At 35.2% G+C, this 20,632-nt stretch overlaps 1 protein-coding gene across 3 annotated transcripts in view; it reads right to left on the bottom strand.

The window, feature by feature from the left end:
* ZNF385B (zinc finger protein 385B) overlaps window positions 1-20,632 on the bottom strand; it is a 139,491-nt gene that overhangs the window by 21,217 nt on the left and 97,642 nt on the right. For all 3 annotated transcript variants that reach the window (XM_067298988.1, XM_067298987.1, XM_067298989.1), the window contains exon 4: window positions 4,277-4,439. In XM_067298988.1, coding sequence (XP_067155089.1) covers window positions 4,277-4,439 — 163 coding nt within the window. The remainder of the gene's footprint in view (window positions 1-4,276; window positions 4,440-20,632) is intronic.

Here is a 20,632-nt window from a genome sequence, read left to right as displayed (position 1 = left end):
CAGAATGATCTTCAGAGGGCTGTGAAATCTTGAATGGAAAGAGAACAAAATTTACCATCCTCAGAGTGTTTCATGAAAAAATGTCATTGAAATGACACTCCTTGGTGGGTGTATCTGACTGAATTTAACTTAGCTAACCATAAACTAACGTCTTTTTCTAATGGAAGAAATTCTTTCACCTTATGCTGTCAATAAAGAGCACCGAATGTTAATTTTTATAAGTATTCCAAAACTCAGGGTGCTTTCATTCCTGAATAACCATTTCCCCCACAGCTGAATGCATATGATGGCAACACAGTTTCTGGGCTTGACTCACAATTATTATTCTCAGTGATAAAATATATATATTGTAATTTTGTCATAACCTAAGTAGCAGAAATTTTGAGGTCTGCATGATTTGGGAACATTTTAGTCAATAGGACAAGAGTATTAAGAGAATAAATACACTAGAAACACTGTATATTTTGAGGTTCTTATGACAACACCCATATAGCAAATAACCTAGAATTCCTCAGAATAAATACAGTACAGTTCAGCTGTGGAGGCCTCATGTGCCTTCCTTCTTGGTATTTCTTGAGGATTATCACTTAAAAAGGTGTTTATTGCAGATATGCAGACGAGTATTTTCTTTAAAATGAGTGGAAAATAAAATGATGAGTGGAAATAAACGTTAAGGTGAAGAAAAGGGATTTTTAAAGAGAACTGGCTATCTTAGGATATTTGAACTGCAGAGATGCATATGGAAAAGTTTATAATTTTAGCATTGGCAGAAAGATTTTTAAAATAAGCAATAAAAATGACACTACTTGGGAGTGCCTTGATGGTGCTCTTGTGAAATATGAACTGAGCCCTCTCTTAGGACATTACATCTCATTGGTAGTCGATGAATAAACAGCACTGGTAATTGGCACACTGGAGAAAACCAATCCCTCATAATGTTCCTAAGTAAATGTGATTCAACACTACACTCTACTATTTAGGAATAGAAGGAAGGAATATTCAGTTGTGTTGTCAAAGCACTCACAGAGAGCCCCTACTGAAGCAAAAGTGACAGACAAGACCATCAAGATCAACCTTTCTAAGTCTGATAAAGCTTGGGAGTTGCCAGTCCAGTCTAACAGATCAACTTATGGTATGTCTATGTGACAAAATGGTAATTATTGCATGAATCAGTGCGTCCAGACTGCTTTCAAAATCTGAGCTAGCCCATTCAGTGGTAGACACAGCACTGCACCCTACCATGCTGACGCGTTCTTTAGAACAACCTGCAGCTGGTTTTAGCTATACAGTTTTAATTACTGGCTAGGATTAAGAAGCTGGAAAACAACAACTTTCCAGTTAGGTCCCTTTCCTGCGGTCCTTGCCCCGTACAGCAAATCAGCACAGAAATGTTCATACGCTAGCATGTCATCAGTGGGACACTATGAACTGCTTGTTTAGCTGCTCTGAGACGCAGTTACAGAACAAAGCAGTATTAAGAACCACCAGGATTTGAAACAGGGTTCAAAATTTGGCCTAGTTGAGGTCATAATGTTATATATCCCTATACCAGCTGAAAAAAAGCAGTTTTCATAGTCGGATTGTCCAAATGGTTCATCTGTAACTACAAAGCCCCAAGTAGCAGAGCCTTCTCATCTTACTTGAATGAGGACTGAACTTGAAATGCCTACATATATCATTTCACAAACAGCTCTCACTGACACAAGGGAAATGGATCAAAGATAGAAAAATGTCTTCTTTTATACTCTGAAACCTGGTTCTGACTCCTTTGAGTAGTTTAAAACATTTGCATTTACCTTCTGATTTTTATATCAAAACAAAATGCAAAGAAGGTGAGACTGCAATTTTGTCTGCTTCATTTTGGACTATTTATTTTGACTGGGAAGTGTGATCAAAGAATTCCTCTTTGTTTGATAAGTAAACAGTGACATTTCAGCCCAGTTATTATTAAACGCATTCCTAAAGCACTCATCACTGTAAGCATCTAGACTATGTTAGCCTGTGATCATAGATGCCAGTCTTTTATTGCATTCTCAGAGCTATATTTAAATGCATCCTAAATACTCTAAACTGTTATGTTGCTACCCCTGCCCTTTTTTAAAGGAATGTATTCCACTGTGACTGATTTTTTTTTTTTTTTTAACATTCATACAGCATCCTTCAGCTTAAAGGACTTTTCAAATTGCTGAACAAGAGCTGACTTTGCAACTAGGTTCCCCCTCATATACATGCATTTCTGTATGAAGCCACCCTGAAAATCTTGGCTTTCCACGGGGAGGGGAAGGAAAGGAATCTCTGTCCCACACTAGAGAGCAGCTCTCTGTTAACACTGCTTTGTTCTGTAACCCTGTCTCAGAGCAGCCATACAAAAAGTTTACCGTATCATGCTATCCCTCACAGATACTCCTATCCGAAAATACCAGTTAGGACAATCATGGCACACTAAGTGGTACAGATCCTACCTGCAATCTTTTGTAGAGCAGTAACAGGCTTTTAGGAGCCTGTCTTTCATAGAGAATTCTATGTTTCTCCTTACTGGCAGAAAGTGTTTAATTAAATTGCCACTCTGATTTATTTTGCATGTAGGAACACTTACAATGGTATAATCCAATAGATGCAGATGGTAATCAGACTAACTTGTGTGAAGTAATCAGTTGCCCCTGTTTTGACAGTAGGTCGTTATATGGCATATAACGACCTACTGTCAACAGGACAATATAACAATTTCAAGAGCATATTTCCCTTGTCATTGGATTAGATTGTATTATTCCCTCTCAAAAACTGAACACAGTAGTGAATGATTTTAGGTATACGGCACAGAGAAGAAGAAAACTATGTTAGGGACAGATCTTGTAGTCTGGCATAAGAAATGCATGAGATAGCTCCAGACTTATGTAAAATAGAGTTGGAGATGATGCTGGAGTTAATAAAAGATTCCGAAACTTACATTATTGGGGCCAGAGCCTTTGGCATGGGGGGAGGCACTGTACAATTAAATTATCACAGAATGTATTCTTAAGACGTTAAAAACTAAAGTTTTAACTGAAGTCTTCTTAACTAAGCCCTTGTCAGAGTTTTTACACTGTACACATGTAGTAAGCTACTTTAACTCAGTATTCCAGAGAGTAAAATTTTTATCAAATATTTTAAATCTTTTCCCATTCAGTGATTTACATTCTTATTTTATTTAGAACAAACAGTAGTTTGCTACTGTTTTATAGTAAGTTCACTCGTTTACTTGAAGATACTACTTGAATTCATGTTACCTCACTCAAACCTAAAAGACACAGTGGTTACGTGAATCAAATCAAAATTAAGAACCTGTTGTCATTGCTAAGGGCCCAGACCTAGACTGTTTTGCTGCTGTGGAGAGAGTACGAATACAAATAGCAAATACTCTGGAAATGCTCTGGGTTTTTTTGTTTTGTTTTGTTTTGTTTTTGTTTTTGAGAGAGAGAGAGAACTGCCCGTGCCATTCACCTTATGGCATTTGAGTCAAGCTCAGCTCTGGATAGTAAAAGAGGCTAGTAAATGGCTACCAAGGCAGAAGCAAATGTATCAGCAGCAGTCTATTAGACCAGCAGTTGGGAAACCCACAGGAGGTGCTTTCTGCTGGATGACAAGAACAATACTTTAGACTGCCAGGAAGGTCAGGAAATTCTCTTGTTTCATTCAGTAACACAACGCTGACAGAACAGAAAGACTCAAACAACTCTCCTGCAATTACTGTTAATGATCTTCCTCAGATTACTAACATGGAGGGGAAAAAATAAAAATAAAAAAGCGCTGTTCAAGCATCAGTGAGGCTGAGGAAGTCAGGAAATATCCATGCCTGGAGGCTTCACTTAACAATATTCTGTGGGTGTACATGCATGTTTGAACAATATTATTCAGAAAGGAAACATTTTTTAGAGAGATTTCTTGTGCCTCAGATTTCAAAGTCGCCTAAATATATACACCACAGACTTGCCCCCTGCCCCAGCCCCATCCATTCCTCATTGTTGTCGGATGAACAACATCCATAGTTTATAAAACTAAACTTCACAAGAGGGTCTTAACTATTTGAAAAAAAGCTACTTTAGCATTCAGGTTTACCAGATGTTTCAAAGATGTGAAAAATGCTTTGATAATACCAAAAACAATAGTTCTGTATAAGAAAGCATAGTAAACAGTTTAGAAAATACAAGTCATGGATCAGTATCATGCAATCAGATTTTCTCATACAATCAAAAAAGGAGAAAATAAAGGATGTATAGAACAAAAAAATTTCATTGACCTGATTTGTCAGAGAGGTTGGCTGTGACTGGCGTGATGGAGCAGGTTGTGTTAGCCTTTGCGCTGTCCTTGGAAGAACCAACTTTTGGTTTATTTTTCGTTGCCTCTAGTGCTTTGACCTTCTTGGCATGTTTACTTCCTTTGTAGTGGGCCTCGGCCTGGCTCTACAAAGGAGAACAAATCAGGCTCACTTTGTTTTGTACTTATATATAACACAATGGATAAGGCACAAAAGCAACACTTTCAATAGTAGGCACCATATTATTCCACCTAGAAAATTTTAGTAGCTTAACACTAACAATTCTTCTAGATATAAATTCTTATATATTCAAAGGGTAGGATTTTAATGAACAGTACATGTTTTTGGTAACTTGGAACAAGAAGCTTCAAGATTAAATAAAGTTCTGTCAGTTCCAATATAATTCTTTGCTTCCAAGCTGCTTAAAGATTTAAACGTTATACAATATATATGTAAACACATCCAATTGCAAAAGATACTATTCAGTTTTCACGTACTGTTCCCTACTCTTTATTGCTTATAGTTAGAAAAATGTACCACGCTGTAACATGAACAAACAACCCATTCTCTTCCCTTCTGTTTGACCTAGTACAAAAGTCATAAAGTATTTTCATCATCACACTAACAGCAATTGAAACAGCCATTAATGACATTATGACTTCACTATTAGATCAAGGAGGAAGGGATAAAAAAAAAAGAAACATGATATCTATAAACTTCAATAGACCCAAGTGAAACACAAGAAAAAAATTATTAATTGGTGTTGATTGTTTTATAAATTGCCTGGCACAGTTTTTTCCAAAGACTAAGAAAATTGGAACCAGAAGGACAGGAAATGGAGGACCTTATTTTTATTACCAGCTTCTTTGCTAAAATGCTTTATATATAATGTATTCTTCTCGGTCTGCTCAAACATAACAGTAGAAATACATATTAAGATGTAACATTTACTTCACTTCTGTTGTAAAACTATCCATAGAAACTAGGTCAGGGTTTTCAAAGTTGCATATAAAGCTAGACAAGTAAATAAATGCCTGTTTTTCAGTGACTTCAAGTCTCCATTATTCTTCTTGATTTTACATGATCAGCTACCTTAACAAATCAGGCCACTTCTTTAGGTGCAAAGCTATGAAACTACATGCTCAGTCCAAACTCCAAAGTTTGGAAATTTCAGCTATTGAGTTTTCAGTATTTTTCCTGACTTCCTAAAAATTTATCAAAAATGAACAAAGAACAGTTTTATATAAAACACAATCTACTTTTGTAACATTGTACATTATACTATTTAGCAGTAGCTTTGCATTACTAGTATTATGAACGTCACTGTTCTAATGATTTGAGATACACTACTAGGTGCCTCTATTGAAGGTTACATATTAACTAACAAGTTAATAGTGTAGTTTAATTCAAAATAAAAGGCTCAGAGAAAGCATGCTTCAGGTAACAAGATGAATACATCTTGGCACCTGGCATATAAAAACATCAGCACAAGGAAATTTTTGCTATGTTCATGCAAAAACACATCATCTCTCTGCAACTGATTAGGACTATTTTACGTAGTTCACTGTATTAAATGAAGCATGGCATGAAACAAATTACACGCTTTATAAAAAGCAACTAAAGACATTAGGTGTGGTAAACAGCACTGCCTTAATGAGGAAATTTGTTTTAAGGCCAGTGGAAATAGGCATCACAATAAAGTCACCTCGGGACAACGTGTAGTAACAATTTTTGTCACACAGTAGAGTGCAAGCAAACAAGCTGGAACAGGTAAGTGAATAGATACAAAAGTATGCCTGCTGGAGTCATCACAAAAATTATATGCACCATTAAAACTAATGGAGAACTGCAGCTAAAACAGGGGAGTGAAGTTCCTAAATGCTGAAGTGTTGTAAGTGATTACATACCCTGGGAAACTCAACGTTTTCTACCTCAAAAGAAATAGTGTAAGTGACATGTTATGGCTGCATCTTTTCTTTAGTGGGAGATTCAGTAAGCAAGCATTCACTAAGAAATGCTGCTAGATCAGTTTTATCTTTAATTCCTTTGAAATTGAGGGGTTTTTTTTTCATCTTCATTATAAAAACAGTGAAGATTTTACTCATCAATAGCTATTAAACTATTTTATGATTTTAAAACCTTTGGAATTTAACATGTATACGAACACAATTAAAAGATTATAAAGAGACAACTAAATGACTATACAACCACTACTATGTGCACTACTTAAAGGCACACTTGTCAACTTGTGGGTTGGAGCTACTGAGTGCTGAACGTAGGCAGAGGAGCACAGATCTGTTTGCACCTTGTTACACACGTGTGCCTTAGGCAGGCAAAGGAGCTAGGTATTGTCACCCCGTTTCTCTCCACCCTTGCTGGGCTTTGCCCATTTCATTTCAGCTTCACTGTCGCTACATGAAGCACCAGAAGGAGTGTTGACCATCAACAAAATTAAATCAACTATGCATACAATATGATGTACAAAAATGTGAAGCTAAAAATTGAGATGTTTATATACCCTGTCCGTTCTAATACTTTTAACTGTAAATAATAGCATGAACAAGATTTTCCACTCAAACGTTCTCCAGTTGATGATGACCCTTTAAATATTTGGACAATAACTATGCTCCGTGCGCACATGTGCTGTTGATAGGATCATATGCTGCCTGAGGTGGAAGCTACAACATAAGAGACATAGGTGCACCCAAGAGAAAGGCTTAGTAAGTCAGATCATTGATAATAAGCCTTTCTGCTGATATTTGCAATAATAATGCCTGCAATATCAGTAATAACCTACTACAGTCTTTGATTCCCTTCCTTCAATCCTCACATAGTGTACATGAGACCTGTTGAGAACAAACAAGCCCAGGCAGAATTAAAATTAAGATCTCCATAAATACAAGCAAAGCCTCAAGGAAATGTGGTGAATGGCCTCCCTTCTGATTTCAATGACATAATAATTATAATCTTTATATTACCAAATTTGTAATTGCACAGTATAAAGCCAAAAGGTACAGCTGTGATAATCCAAGTGTGGCTTCTGAAAACACCAACCTTTTCCAAAACTGTTTGACACTAACTCATATTCCTTAGAGGAAAACATTGTCCAATCTTGATTTTAAAGTAGCTAGGGATGGAAAATTCACCTTTGGTAAACTGCTTCAGTGGTTCACTTCATCAGTTAAGTACATACCATTTATTTCTTTGAATGTATCTAGCTTCAACGTGCAGTGAGTGGATTTTGTTGAACCTTTGTTAGGCTCTTTCCACACATCTCTGTTCCCTGAGTGGCAACACGGACAGTCTTTTCAACGTGAAGTTCAGGGGCATCCCCTGAGATCCCGAAGCAATGTTTTCTAAACACATAAGCACTATTTTCTAACTCCTTCAGATGCAATAAAAGTTCAGACTTTACTTATTATCCACTGCGGGACTCAAATCACTTTCTGATTTGCTGCTTCATGGAAGAGATTCTCCCACCTCATTTGGCCTAAATTTATTGTTGCTAAAACCATCCCTATGCATTTGTCTGCTTTAATATTAACAATGCGTTTGTGCAGAATTTGCAAGAACTGATGCAGACCGGTCTATATCAATGACCTGTCTTTGTCTGGGCATATAACCCACAATATACAATGAACTTCAACTATAGTTTTAGATTATCATGTTTTTCATAATTTTATCATGGTTCAACTTCATTGGCATAGCTCAGTGACAATGAAGTAAAGAGAAAATCTGTGCAGTATATAAAACTGTCATAACAGGGACACAATATTCAATTGCTAATTACTTGCCATACTTCACCCAAGCATCCTATACAGTAGTTGGATTTAAAAGCAGATCTTACATTTTTAAAAATAATATTATATTTTATTTTTGTCAGTGCACTAGTTTCTTTGTAATTAGAAGCAATAATTTAAAACAAAATGCACAAGTTCAGTGAAGGGCAGAATTTAATCCACTATTCTTAAGCAGTTTCAAGTTATTTCTGTTCCTATACAATTTATTTTATTCAGCTGCCTTTTGGAAACTAAAATACAATATCAGCATAGAACCGTATTCTGTGTAGCTGTATTACAAAACCCACTGCTCTTTAGTGTTTTCTGGAATAAAAAAAAAGGAAAGGGATGGTTGCTACAATCTGAAATTTTAAAGAAAGTTTGGATTATTACTGGTGTTAATTAGTTTGACTATTAACGTCTTGATTGTTGTTAAGCCCAGTTTTATAGGATATTTGCACAGACACCACATTACAGGCAAACATATTTGGTCCATGTCCTTTAAAGAAAGAAAAATACTTGCTTCTTACACAAATACAGCAATACAGTACAGGTAACAAGCTTCCATTACACAGATAATTGAAATACTATATATAACTACAGATCTGTCACTACAGATAAAACATTCATTTTTAGTTAAGATGAGAAGCAATACATTTCTTTCCATTTGCTCTGACAGTCCAAAAAAGTCCTGTACACACAAGGTTTAAAAGTCAAATGTTGTACAAAAGTATATTTCAACATAAAAAAATACAATATATAAAAAAGTAACTATATTAGAAATACAGTATTTTAAATGGATACTGAATGTACTTTTTTGATTATCACTAACACTAACCAAACTAAATACAATTCATTTATGCAAACTCCATACCATCAAAGCAATTTTTGTGAAAATTAATAATGTTAAGAGCAACAGTAATATTTAGGTTGCGAGAACGAGAGCTCTAAAATTAGGAATAGTCAAAATTAAAGACAATCTTAATGAGTCTTACTATACTTATGCATTGTGATGCATTTTAATTGCATAATATTTTTTTTCCACCTGACATGATTGCATTCAGTGTACAGAGCTGCATTTACTGTAAGGAGAAACAGGATTCTACAGCGAAAGAATTTTGGTGGTGTCACTGCCACAATTCAATGTTATTGGAATTAAGTTGCATTTATTGCTTATATAAATAATATTAAAAGTCACCATTGAACTTTTTTTTCTTATTACTATTATTTTTCAATGAAATATGGACTAGGTTAAGGACAACTACTATTTTCTGAGTATATATAGATACAGATATAATTCATATGAAAGAACTCCCTACCCAAAGGGAAAATCTAATTCCTGCTCAGTTCTAAAAAAGACTGTGGTCTACTAACTTGATAACATACATATTTCTACAATTTAAAATGGAATCCCCTCCTTTTTAGAAAATATAGGAACCTATTAAATACCAGCTAGTAAGTTTAAGGAAGAGGAACAACTTTAAGCTGCAATAAATGTGGAATTAAATAATAAATTGAGAAAAATACTTTCTTACTGCCTTGTGTCAAATTCTACAACAAAGCTTTTGCACGTGCCCAGTTCTACATTTTGAACGTACTGTTCAACAGGATGCATACAGCAAGACACTAAACATATGTTTAAGCCTTCAGAAGATCATGGTTTATTGAAAAAGCTGTATTTACAGTTCGGTCACAATTAATTAAGAATATTATTGACACAAAAATGAGCATGCAATTTTCAACTATGGTTTTTAAAATTCTACATCTTAAAACATCTGCATGTCTTATCTTTAAGGAATCTATATTTTTAATTCCAGTCAAACTCTTTAAGCAGGAAGTAAAAAAACCCAAGCAACTAAGCCTTATATATTTTTTTGTTATGAAGCCTTCTAAAATATAAGGATTCCGGATTTGGTTGTAAATAAGGATAAGGTTTTTGCTCTTGGAAGTATTTTCCATAAAGACAAACAAATGATCCTGATAGTACCTTTTATTTAAAACCTAAAATTAATTGTTAATTTTCAATATCACTGTTAAATCCCAATTAAGTTTGTTATTATCCAGTTATTTAAGAATGTGAAACTGTGAAATTACATACAATACATAAGCTATATGATATGCTGTCTTACATACTAGACTGCATCTAATAAAACATCAACAATGCAAATCTTTGTTTTCTACCTGTAAACTAGCTTTCTAAAAGAGCTTTTCTAAGAGAGAATATTACAGCATACTATAGTGTTCAAAATGTCCTAAGTAGCCTTGCTTTACACCTACATAAGTATGCATACAAGTACCGATATATATAGACATAGATATAAATAACCAGGAAACATAAAAGGCATACAGATTCTTTGATAGTGGTATTACCTTTAAGAAATCTTTAAAATTCAGGAAAGACTGCAGTACAAAGGATGACAGAAAATTATCCTTGTCAGGAGCGATGACTGACAGTGTATTTGAAATCAGCACTATTCATTTTGACAGTTCACAGGTGAGTGAGTTTGAGAATCTATCTGGTGTGTGAATGACTAATTAACTGAATTTATTACAACCTGAAGAGATGAAATATTAATCTACCAGATTTGATGCAAGGTTTGACTAGATCTTAGGTCTCTGGTTAAGCGCGCATGCGTGTGCAGTCAGGGGTATTTTCAGGTTTCACTGGAAGGAAACAGATCTTTGAACCTCCAACATTTAAGCTGAATGCTTGAACCTACTACGAGGTTATCCAGTCTGACAATTAACACATAAAATGAAATATATGTGGAGCTGGAGGCTAGTAGGAAGAAGAAAGAAAGAAAGGGAGACTCTGAAGTATCCAACAAGGGAAGCCCGGGTTCATGTCTTACACTCTGAAATATCAGGTGAGTGTCATGACCAATATGCAACTGAATATGGTGGTTCTTAGCTCCTATTTCTTCTCCTTTACTACTGCGCCTTTTTTAAAGCAGGAATTCCACCCTGGATGGGAAGCCTTCTCAAAGGCAATTTGATCTCTGTATTTTTATCCTTGTAATATTCAATTTTTTAACCCTAAATCACCAAATGCTTGAATTAATCAAGCTTAATTAAATCAATATAATTTGTGTCTGAAAGTTATAAAATGAGACCTAAAGAAGTGCTGAAACATAAGTAATAGCATTCTTACTAAAAGTATGAATCCAAGCATGGCCATGACTTCTGGAAGTGCTGATAATTCATAGTTTTTACCTTTAATTCAGTAGGAACAGGGATTCTAAGAACCTCTGAAAGCCAACCCTGAGTGACTTACCCAAGTTCATGGAAAAACTAAAGAGAATTTAGATTCCGTAATTGCAACTAAAATGGACAATTCCCACAAAAAGTGGGAAAACCTTCTTTCCTAGCATTCCAAAAAAAAAAAAAAAAAGTTAAAAGATAAATACATTTGTCCACAGAACATTGTCACAAAACCATCCACTATATACATACACCTCATTAGCACTGACAAGTACCAGGTTTATTATCCTACGTTAAACTGGCAGAAGCAGAGATTACAGGAAGCCTCACAGCATGAATTATACTCCATAAAACCCCAAAATTCATATTATACTAATGTACATTATTACATTGTGCATAGCTTCCAGGTATCAGGCATACTATGCCATTAGATAGTGATATAATTAAGTATCTATACCACATTTAGTGCTGCAGTCAAGGTTTCTAGATCTTGAATCCAAAGATATTTATGGACATTTTTCAGCTGAAGTCATTGGGACTGGACACATGTATAAAGTTAAGGATGGATATATGCCTGTATCTAGTATAGAAAACCACCAACATAACTATATAGTCTCAAGTATGAAAAATTCACTCCATTTACATAAGGCTGTGGAAGTAGCTAGGCTAACCATAATTGTGTTAGATTAGGCAGTTAGGAGAAGTGGTGTAGTAAAGCATGGGCAGCGTCTCTGCAAGAAACCTTCTGTCAGGGCTGCAATGGCAGTGGTCTCACTAAGGCAGGCTTCTATCTTTGCAAGACTGGAGCACCAGAGACGCATTTAATTCCAGAATAAACTATAATTTACAAGTCCTAAATTATCAAGCTCCCTTTCTTAAAATAGTAAGATGTTTAAGAAATGTTTAAGAAATATTTGATTATCTAGCTTACCTGTTAGTATCATGTTAGAATAGCATGCATATTTATGTGAGGAGTACGAAAATCAAAAAAACAAAACAAACCCCAAATCAGACTAGAATTATATAACTTTAGTGGAAATTACATAATGTGATAATTAGGAAATGGGGCTGAAAATTTTCAGTTTTTATCTGTAGTTTGATATTAAGCATAGATTTAATTGAAGAAATCTGCAAAACTGCAGTGTTCATATTTTTGTTGTACAAAAGCTATCCGCTATTTTTTAAATTCTGTTCTCAAGAGATTTCTAAAATCTAATTTCTCCAAATAGTGAGGTATATTACTACTCAAGAGGACATGGAAAGAACAGAAAATCTGTGCAAATCAGCCAAGTAATAAGAAATCAACTCTCTAACCAAACTTAGTTAAAAGCTTTGTTAAATAGCTGTTATTTGAGCAGAACTTTCAGCACATTATAACATGCACCCTATAATCGTGCAATATTTCTGTCATGTTGAAGCTAAAAATTTTCATCATTTTGTCAGTTCTGTCTACAAAACTGAATTACCTTCACAAGTTTCTGAAATTTATGCTTTTAATTACCTCCTAGCTGCTTCACTACCCTCCAAACCCAAAGAATCAATATAAACAGTCTTGTTTATAGGGAAAATGTAAAACATTTGACAAAAGACTATGACAGTTCTGTAAATTTTTATTTGAAGCTGTTGATCATTTTGTGTGTTATCTTTTTGACAGCATGAGTAATTCATTCAAATTTGCAGAGCTAACATTTAGTAACACTTACCTAAACTTTAAAAATTTGCCTTTGGCTTTTTTAAAACATGATTGCCATCATGCCATCTTTTTTATTAGCTTTAAACGTATTCAATAATAAGGTGACCTTCAGCATCTCTTAATGCCCAACTGTTACAACAGCTGCTTTTTCTGAACTGACTTTATGATTTTTTTTTCTTGATTTCTGAGTATTCATGGGTGATCCTGAAAAGCTGTATTGACCTACCGTCATCACTCACAGACTGCAGCACACTACACAAACACAAGTGTATTTTAATCAAATAACATCCTTTCCAATCAATAAGGTGGTACCTACCAGGCTTTATCCGATGAACAGAAAGTGTGCAGTGAGAGAAGGAGGAGGCATACACATAGCACGGTTTTCTTTTAGATCTGATCAACAGATGAAAAAATTTAGTTTTCCAAAAAAAAAAAAAAAAAAAAAAAAGTTGACTGCTGACATAATATATTTGTAATCAAGCATGGAGTACACAAAGGCCTGGAGACTAGGAAAGTGAAAGGATTAGCACTGACATTATTGTATAATGCTCCAAAAATTTTGTGAGCATCAATACAAATAGTGAGAGAGAAGAACAGAGAGAAGTTACTTAAACATAAGACAATGATTCATAGATGGAGAAAAAGCAATTTTTCAGAAACCAAAGAGGTGTCCCTGCAACTATGACTTACCTTCCTCTTATGGTTGCAAGCTACAGTGTCAGATACTATAAGAGAATACAATAGACAACTCAGGGACAATCTGGCCAAAGCTCCACAGCTGCTAGAGGGACTTGCTGCCACATGGCAGCTGCAGGAGAAGCTGTAGATTTGTCTGCTGGCCAGAAGGAAGAAGAAGATTGAGCCAAGAGCAGGCAGAAAAGGAATCTATGTGGGATACAGAATAAGCCATTTTTCCCTTGCCCTGTTGCTACTGGACCCTCTTGTGGGTATCATAAAATTGTGGGTATCATAAAAAGTCAGCAAACTCACTCAAGCTGCTTTTTGTTTTTGCAAGAATGTCTGTAACATAAATAGTAACAACAAACCTGGCCTATATAGTTAATACGAAAGCTTATTTAGCAAAGCTTATCTGTAGTCCATACAGATATACCATGGGTTTGGAAGGACTCCCAGAATTCTTGGAAGAAAAAAATATTTTAAAAAGGCTAAGCTCGATCTTTCTCAGAATGTCTTGCTTCCTCTTTTTGGAATAGAGTTGTGCCCCTTGCTCTGCTGGCCTTTACTGGAGTGTAAGATCTGACTCACTATAACAATTTGTTCCACATGGATTCTTCCTCTTCTGCTCGATGTTCTCTGATGGTAGTGAATATAACTGAGATATTTCTAAATTTCTCTTAGCTGTATTATAACACAAGACCATAGCTTGAACTTTACTGACACACTAGACATTACTGCATTGAAATACATACTGTTTCACCATCATGTAGAAATTAAAAGATAAAAAGAGTGTTAACATATATTTTGATGCAAAGATGAAAATATGTATGTTTATTCTAATATACTGGAGGAAATCCAAATGCAACTATCCACTGATGGTAGGCTTTTTGTTTTAATTAGTTTTTCGAAGCATGTCCATCTGCATAACAGAATAAAGTTTACACAGGATGAAATTAGTATCTCAGTTGAGCATCTATTCTGACTAATGAATCTCGTCAGCTACTAATCCTCATAAAGCTGCCCCTCCTAAGTTGTTTTCCTACTTAACCCATCACCAGCTGACTTTGGCTATCTACTGTCATGAGAAATCAGCTTAGGAAGAAGCTATCTTCTCTCTATTCCCTCTTAACTTTTTTCTTCATTCACTTTCCTTGAACCATTGAGAGCTCTACTAACCTTCCAGTTTTCTCAGATCATAATCTTGGGGTAAGTTATCTTTCTTCTGGCTTTTTTAATGCTTCTCTCTTCTCACTGAACCCTTTCCCCTCCCCACTTTAAAAAAAGAAAAGGAAAGTAAAAAGCAAAGTTAATCAGTTCCCTTTAGACTCAATTGGGATTCAAGTGTCCAGAAACATGCATCCTGTACAATTTGCGATGTCCTTAGATGTGCTGGCTGACCTCCAGCTGCATGTCCTCTGTCAGATCTACCAGCCCAGTGTGGATGTTCCAGGTACCCCAGGTAGGAGACATGTTTAGGCACCTAAGCCCACCCTAAGTATCAGCTAGAGCATCTTAATTAGGTTATGTGATAAATATTGTTGAAACAACCTCAGTTATTGCTGATGTTACATCAATATTAATACTACAGATAAGTAATTCCAAGTCAAGGGTGTCAAAGTTCAGGTTATTACAAATTTAATTTGGTATTATTCATAGGGATGGTATTTCATCCTTCTGTTTCTCAAGGCTTTTAATCATCTTGTACTCCTGAAGTTTTCTCTGAAACTTCTGGAGTTTACTCTAGATTTGAAAGAGCTTGGAAGGGTTGTTTGAACTGCTTATGGCAGGATTTATTAACAGAAAAATACAGCTTCCAAACTGACCAAATGGCTAGTAATGAATTTTTGAAAGGGCAAGTCAGAGTATGATGGTGAATGTCTAACTGCACAAAGGGAAGGTTTCAGCCCCTTCTTTGGGGAGCATTTTATTACTTATAAACAATATAGAATGGCTCCAGCAGGAACAATAAGGAGAAAGAGCTCCTCTAGGATATCCCCAAACTGTGTTTTCTTGGGAACCAGAAAGCCTTGTTTAAAATTTTTATTTTAGAACAGGCAGTGTTTAAGGCTTGTCTTCTACAAAAAAAAGTCCCATATCCAGAGTCATGAAAGTGTGACACTTCCAATGCTGCCCCTTCAACAGTGTGAAAAGAATGTCTATCTCCTCCCAAAATACAGGTCTTTATTTGCATATCAGCTTTTTTTTTGTTTTTTTTAACATCATTCAAAGCAAAATATTTGATTTTGGTAAAAGACTATGTTTCATTCCATTTTGGTCTACTTATTTTCACTGTTATGAAAATTCAAACCAAACCAAAAATAAGTATTAGCTGGGCATAGCCACAGTCCCCAGCTAAAGCAGCTCAAAACATTTCTTTGAATGTTTCAGCATCTATTTCATTAAATATACAGAGAAGATTTGATGTGCTGTTGCACAGCTCTTGTTTTACATTTGCAGATTTTCATGGAAAGGTATTAGTGTAAAATTGGGCTATCAGAGACCATAGTAGGCCCACTGTGCCACATGATGGACTTAAGAGTGCTGAAATACAGCTTTAACTGCCTGGTTTTAACAAAATAATTTCAGGTACCACCTTGATGCCTTATGCCAAATACTTGGGCATCTCCCTACAACTATATTTGCAAACAACTTATTATGTTCTATGAAGGAAGAATACTGAGTGCCTGAATGTATGCAAACACAAACACATATATGTAAATTTGATCCTCTTCAAATGAGAAAGACATGATGTTCCTTAACTGAATTGTCTGCCCACTGGCAAAGTTAATAGCACTAATTTCTAAAGGTTCATTTGGGAAATGTTCATGATGAGCACTTGTACATTTGCATAAATGTTGCATAATTAAAATGTGTAGCCTTTGCCTTCTAACAATGATGTATTGCAGAGAGGATGGAAAAAAGGACAAAGGGGACACTGACAGTGGGTCACACTGACACCCAATTGTAATGTATAGAACCTTCCTTAAATTACTTACATGTACCAAACTGTAGTATTCCAGAAAAGGATCAACTATATTTTAATTCTAGTTTTCAAAACCTTCTTCACAACCTACATCATCTTAGTCTCTTCATACCATTACAAATGTTCATTCAGATTTTCTTTGTGTACATATGCAAAAAAAAAAAGTATAAGTATAAATAACAAGCAACCAAGGAAGACCAAATGCAAAATAATATAATGTTTTCACTTATATAGCATGTATACATGGAATAGCAGACCACTGCTACTGTAGATTTTCAGGGATTTAAAAAGTTTTCTGAGAGTCTGAATTCTGTTCATTAAGAAACTTTCTTTCTGTACCATGTCAGAAAAGCTTTTTAGCTTTTTTTTGATTTCTCTCTCAGGCATACATTCACCCTTCCCTGTATTCACATTTTGAAGATGGCTAACATTGATGATTTATTAAAATCTAAAGCAAATGTGCATAAAATTCACATACTGCCAACTAAAGTTCAATGAATGGCCCAGCATCCATTTAGTGAAGAAATGATTTGTGTTTCTTGTTCTACTTCTAGTAAACCAACCTGAAAGTGTAACATGCCATTTTGATTCTTCTACAAATTTAAAAGCTATCAGTTATTCTATTGGTAGATAATTGGGATCTTTGGTTTACCTAGAGAAGTGGAAATAGTTAAAATAATTTAGGCTGTCACCTCAATCATTTTATAAGTACCTTTTTCACCACTGACCATTTGTTTGGTTTCAGCCATCCTTACTTGGCACGTACACAGGATTGTTCATAACTTCTGAAGGGCCTGAGTACTAGAAACTGCAGTTAGGCTCTTTATATAATGTTCTTATAATTAGGGACCCATTATATAAATGGATTTCATAACAGAACTTAATCTTCCAGTAAACACTGACTATAAGCTTGCATGGACCTATTTTTGCAATTTAGGCTTTGCTTTTTTGAAACACAATTACGAATAATGCACGATCAAGAACAAAATCTAATTCAAACAATTCTGGAAATCTTTTTGTGAAGAAGAAACCAGATGAGGGCCAATGACACAACTACTACTGAGAGGAATCACTTTTGGCCTCCAAAACCTGCCTTCCCAAGCCAAACAATTTATTTACTGAACTGGCTTAAAGATCATACATATTCTCTTTGCTAACAAATTTCATCTTGTTACATTTTCCTCTTAAGAAAAGAACTGGGGAAAAAACAACCCCAAACCTCTCCCCTCTCCACAAACTCCATATGGCTGTTCCTTAAAGACTCTTTTGAGACTTACAGAAGAGAGCCAGGATAAGAAGCAGGCTATCTTGAAGAGATATATTTATTTTCCTCGTATATTCACAGATTAATCTCCAATGCATAGAGTGTGGTTTCAAAAGTATGAGTCAAAACCCATCATTTCTTTTTTTGGAAGCAGATAAAAGAGATCAGGCTAAAACTAATCTAAGTTTAGAGTTTGTATACAGATCTTTTCTTCTTGTACTTTTTAAAAATTGTTTTAAAACTACAGAAGACTGGGAAATCCTGAAGAATTCAGTGAGGAAACTCTCTTTTCAAATTATAATATGGTAGAAGAAAAATAACATGTTAGCAGTTTTTTTTTTTAAATAAAAAACAATTAAAAATTTTTCCATTCCTGAAATCAGGCTTTCTCCTCCTGACAGCTGCAGACCCCTGTCTCTGTCTCTGATGACAGACCACTGTAGCCAAAACTGAATCTGCAGAGGCTAACAGAAGAAAAGAAACCTGAAAACTTTGCAATTTACTGTATTTATTCAATGGGAGGTTTCAAATCTATAAACTGAGTAGTCAGAAATATTTTGGTCTACTGGTCCAGACCAGTGGGTGTCCACAGTGTGAGAAGATGATTACAGGAAAGGAAACCAATTTTCTTCTTCTCACAGATGAATATCCACTTGCCTAGATGTTATTCATGCAATATATAAAGCACTACGAGAATCAAGTCAGAAGCTTCAAATACCATGCACTGAAATTCGGCTAGGAGAAGAAAAGAAAAAAAAATTACTTCATAGCTTACTTCTGTCATTCTTATTTCATTTGCTTGCATAATTTAGGTCAAAGGAAGTTCAAAGGAACAAAATGGCCATCAACAATAAGGACCATGTCAGCCTTGGAGAGCAAGGGGAAGAAATTGCAAATGTGAAGTGGCTGTACTACAAATCTCATACTACAACGTGCTATGCTTCTGCGCCCAAAGTTTTAATGCAAACTATCATAATTTCTATCAGAAACTATCAGAAAAAGTCTCAGCAAATTCTTAGGATGTTCTATAGTGGAACTGATCCACTGAAGAATTCAACAGATAAGCTATTCACAAATATCTGACTGCCTTTTCCCCAATCCAGCACAGTATGGATTGTAAAGACCATTCTGTACCCTAAATAGGAAGTTATTTTTCTCACTGTAAAGGGATCAAACAGAAAAAAAACAAGTAAGAAGCCCAGATCTGTGTTTTCATTTGGATGAAGAATGTTATAACAAGTTGAGAGAACTATGTATCACCTTTTCAAGGAATAATTGCCACAACAAAACGTGTGCATATGTGTAAGTATATATGTATTCATAAACATATACATGAGTGCATGCGTGTGTGTGTATGTAAGACGACTCTACCTACGTAAGAGTCTTCAGAGCTTAGTTAAAAGGGCATTAGCATTATTTCAGTGAAATTATGACAATGCAGATTATGTGGGGGGAGAGGAGTATCTAAATAAAATAAGATTTATCACTGTCAAAGAAAAGGCAACACTTTGATATTCAACTCTTAAGGTCAGAAGACTGAACCTGGAGACAAGCTTCTTAGGAGAAACTGAATAACCCAATGAGAGACTAGACAACTTTTAGAATAAAAATGCTAGGAAAACTTTTCTCCAAATACTCCTGTATGCTCTGGTTATGAAATGTTTTTGAATTTTTCATATAAATACAAGTATTTTCTAGTATTAACAACATCACTAGAATCTCAGCATCTTCTAAAATAAAATTTGCAGGATGTTTGAGAATGTCCTGGGGTAAAGCAAACTGATGCAGAAAGTAATGAACTGCATTTTAATGCTAACAGTGGCATGGTCATGATGCTTCATCCCCTCTTACAACCATCCATTAGAAAAGCATGGTTATATATTTTCTAGTAACCAGAACTGAGTATTTTTAGAAAATTTAGAAAAAAAGAAAGACAACACAGGATGAATATATCCATCCCAAAATAAGAAACGAGGATATAATCTCCCATGCTCTGTGACACCACTGTTGAAAGTGGAACATGATATTTGTTGTTCTACATTGTGAATAAGTCTAAATAGGAAAAACTGCTTGGTTGGCAGATGCACAAAACAATATAATATTTCAGCTCTTCTTTGTTTTGCACCATTAAGCTGTGAATCAATATGACTGCCTTGAAGTGCTATTTGTCCACCTGAATGTCAGTGCAGACAGAGCAAGCTACTCCTCTAGGGACAGGATCACTCATCACAGGAACTCTGACCTCAAAGGGAGAGAGCAGAGCAGAAACAGGCTAAGTTGCCTCCTCTGTGACAGAATAAGGTCCAACTCAGAAGCAATGTTCAGATCCATAGATGCCCATATATAAACTTTCTTGGTTCCTTGTTTTTATGAATTAAAAAAAGAAATTAAAAACAAAACAAAAACAATTAAAAAGCATTGGTCAGGACCAAGTATCAGAGCAGAAAGACTTTTTTAGCCTTAAGGAGGAAAGACAGATGAGCTAAATTTTATGCAATGTTTCTGAAATGTTAACTACATAGATATTGCCACTTCAAAGAAAGTTTAAGTAAATAAGCTAGTCAAAGGACAACAGTTTTTTTCATTTAGAAATCAATTTGAAGGTAAGGAAGCAATACTTTAAAATCTCTGCCAGTTTAGACAAGCCAAAGCAAGGAAACCACATCTCAAGAGATTTTTTTCAAAGTGGAAAGAGGCAGAGAAAAACAGAGCAGTAGGTATGGGGGCTACACTGTGACAC

The sequence above is a fragment of the Apteryx mantelli genome, chromosome 6 (genome assembly GCF_036417845.1).
Source record: "Apteryx mantelli isolate bAptMan1 chromosome 6, bAptMan1.hap1, whole genome shotgun sequence".
NCBI classification, from domain to species: domain Eukaryota; kingdom Metazoa; phylum Chordata; class Aves; order Apterygiformes; family Apterygidae; genus Apteryx; species Apteryx mantelli.
Note: the sequence above shows the minus strand (reverse complement) of the source record. Positions and strands in the feature narration are given on the sequence as shown.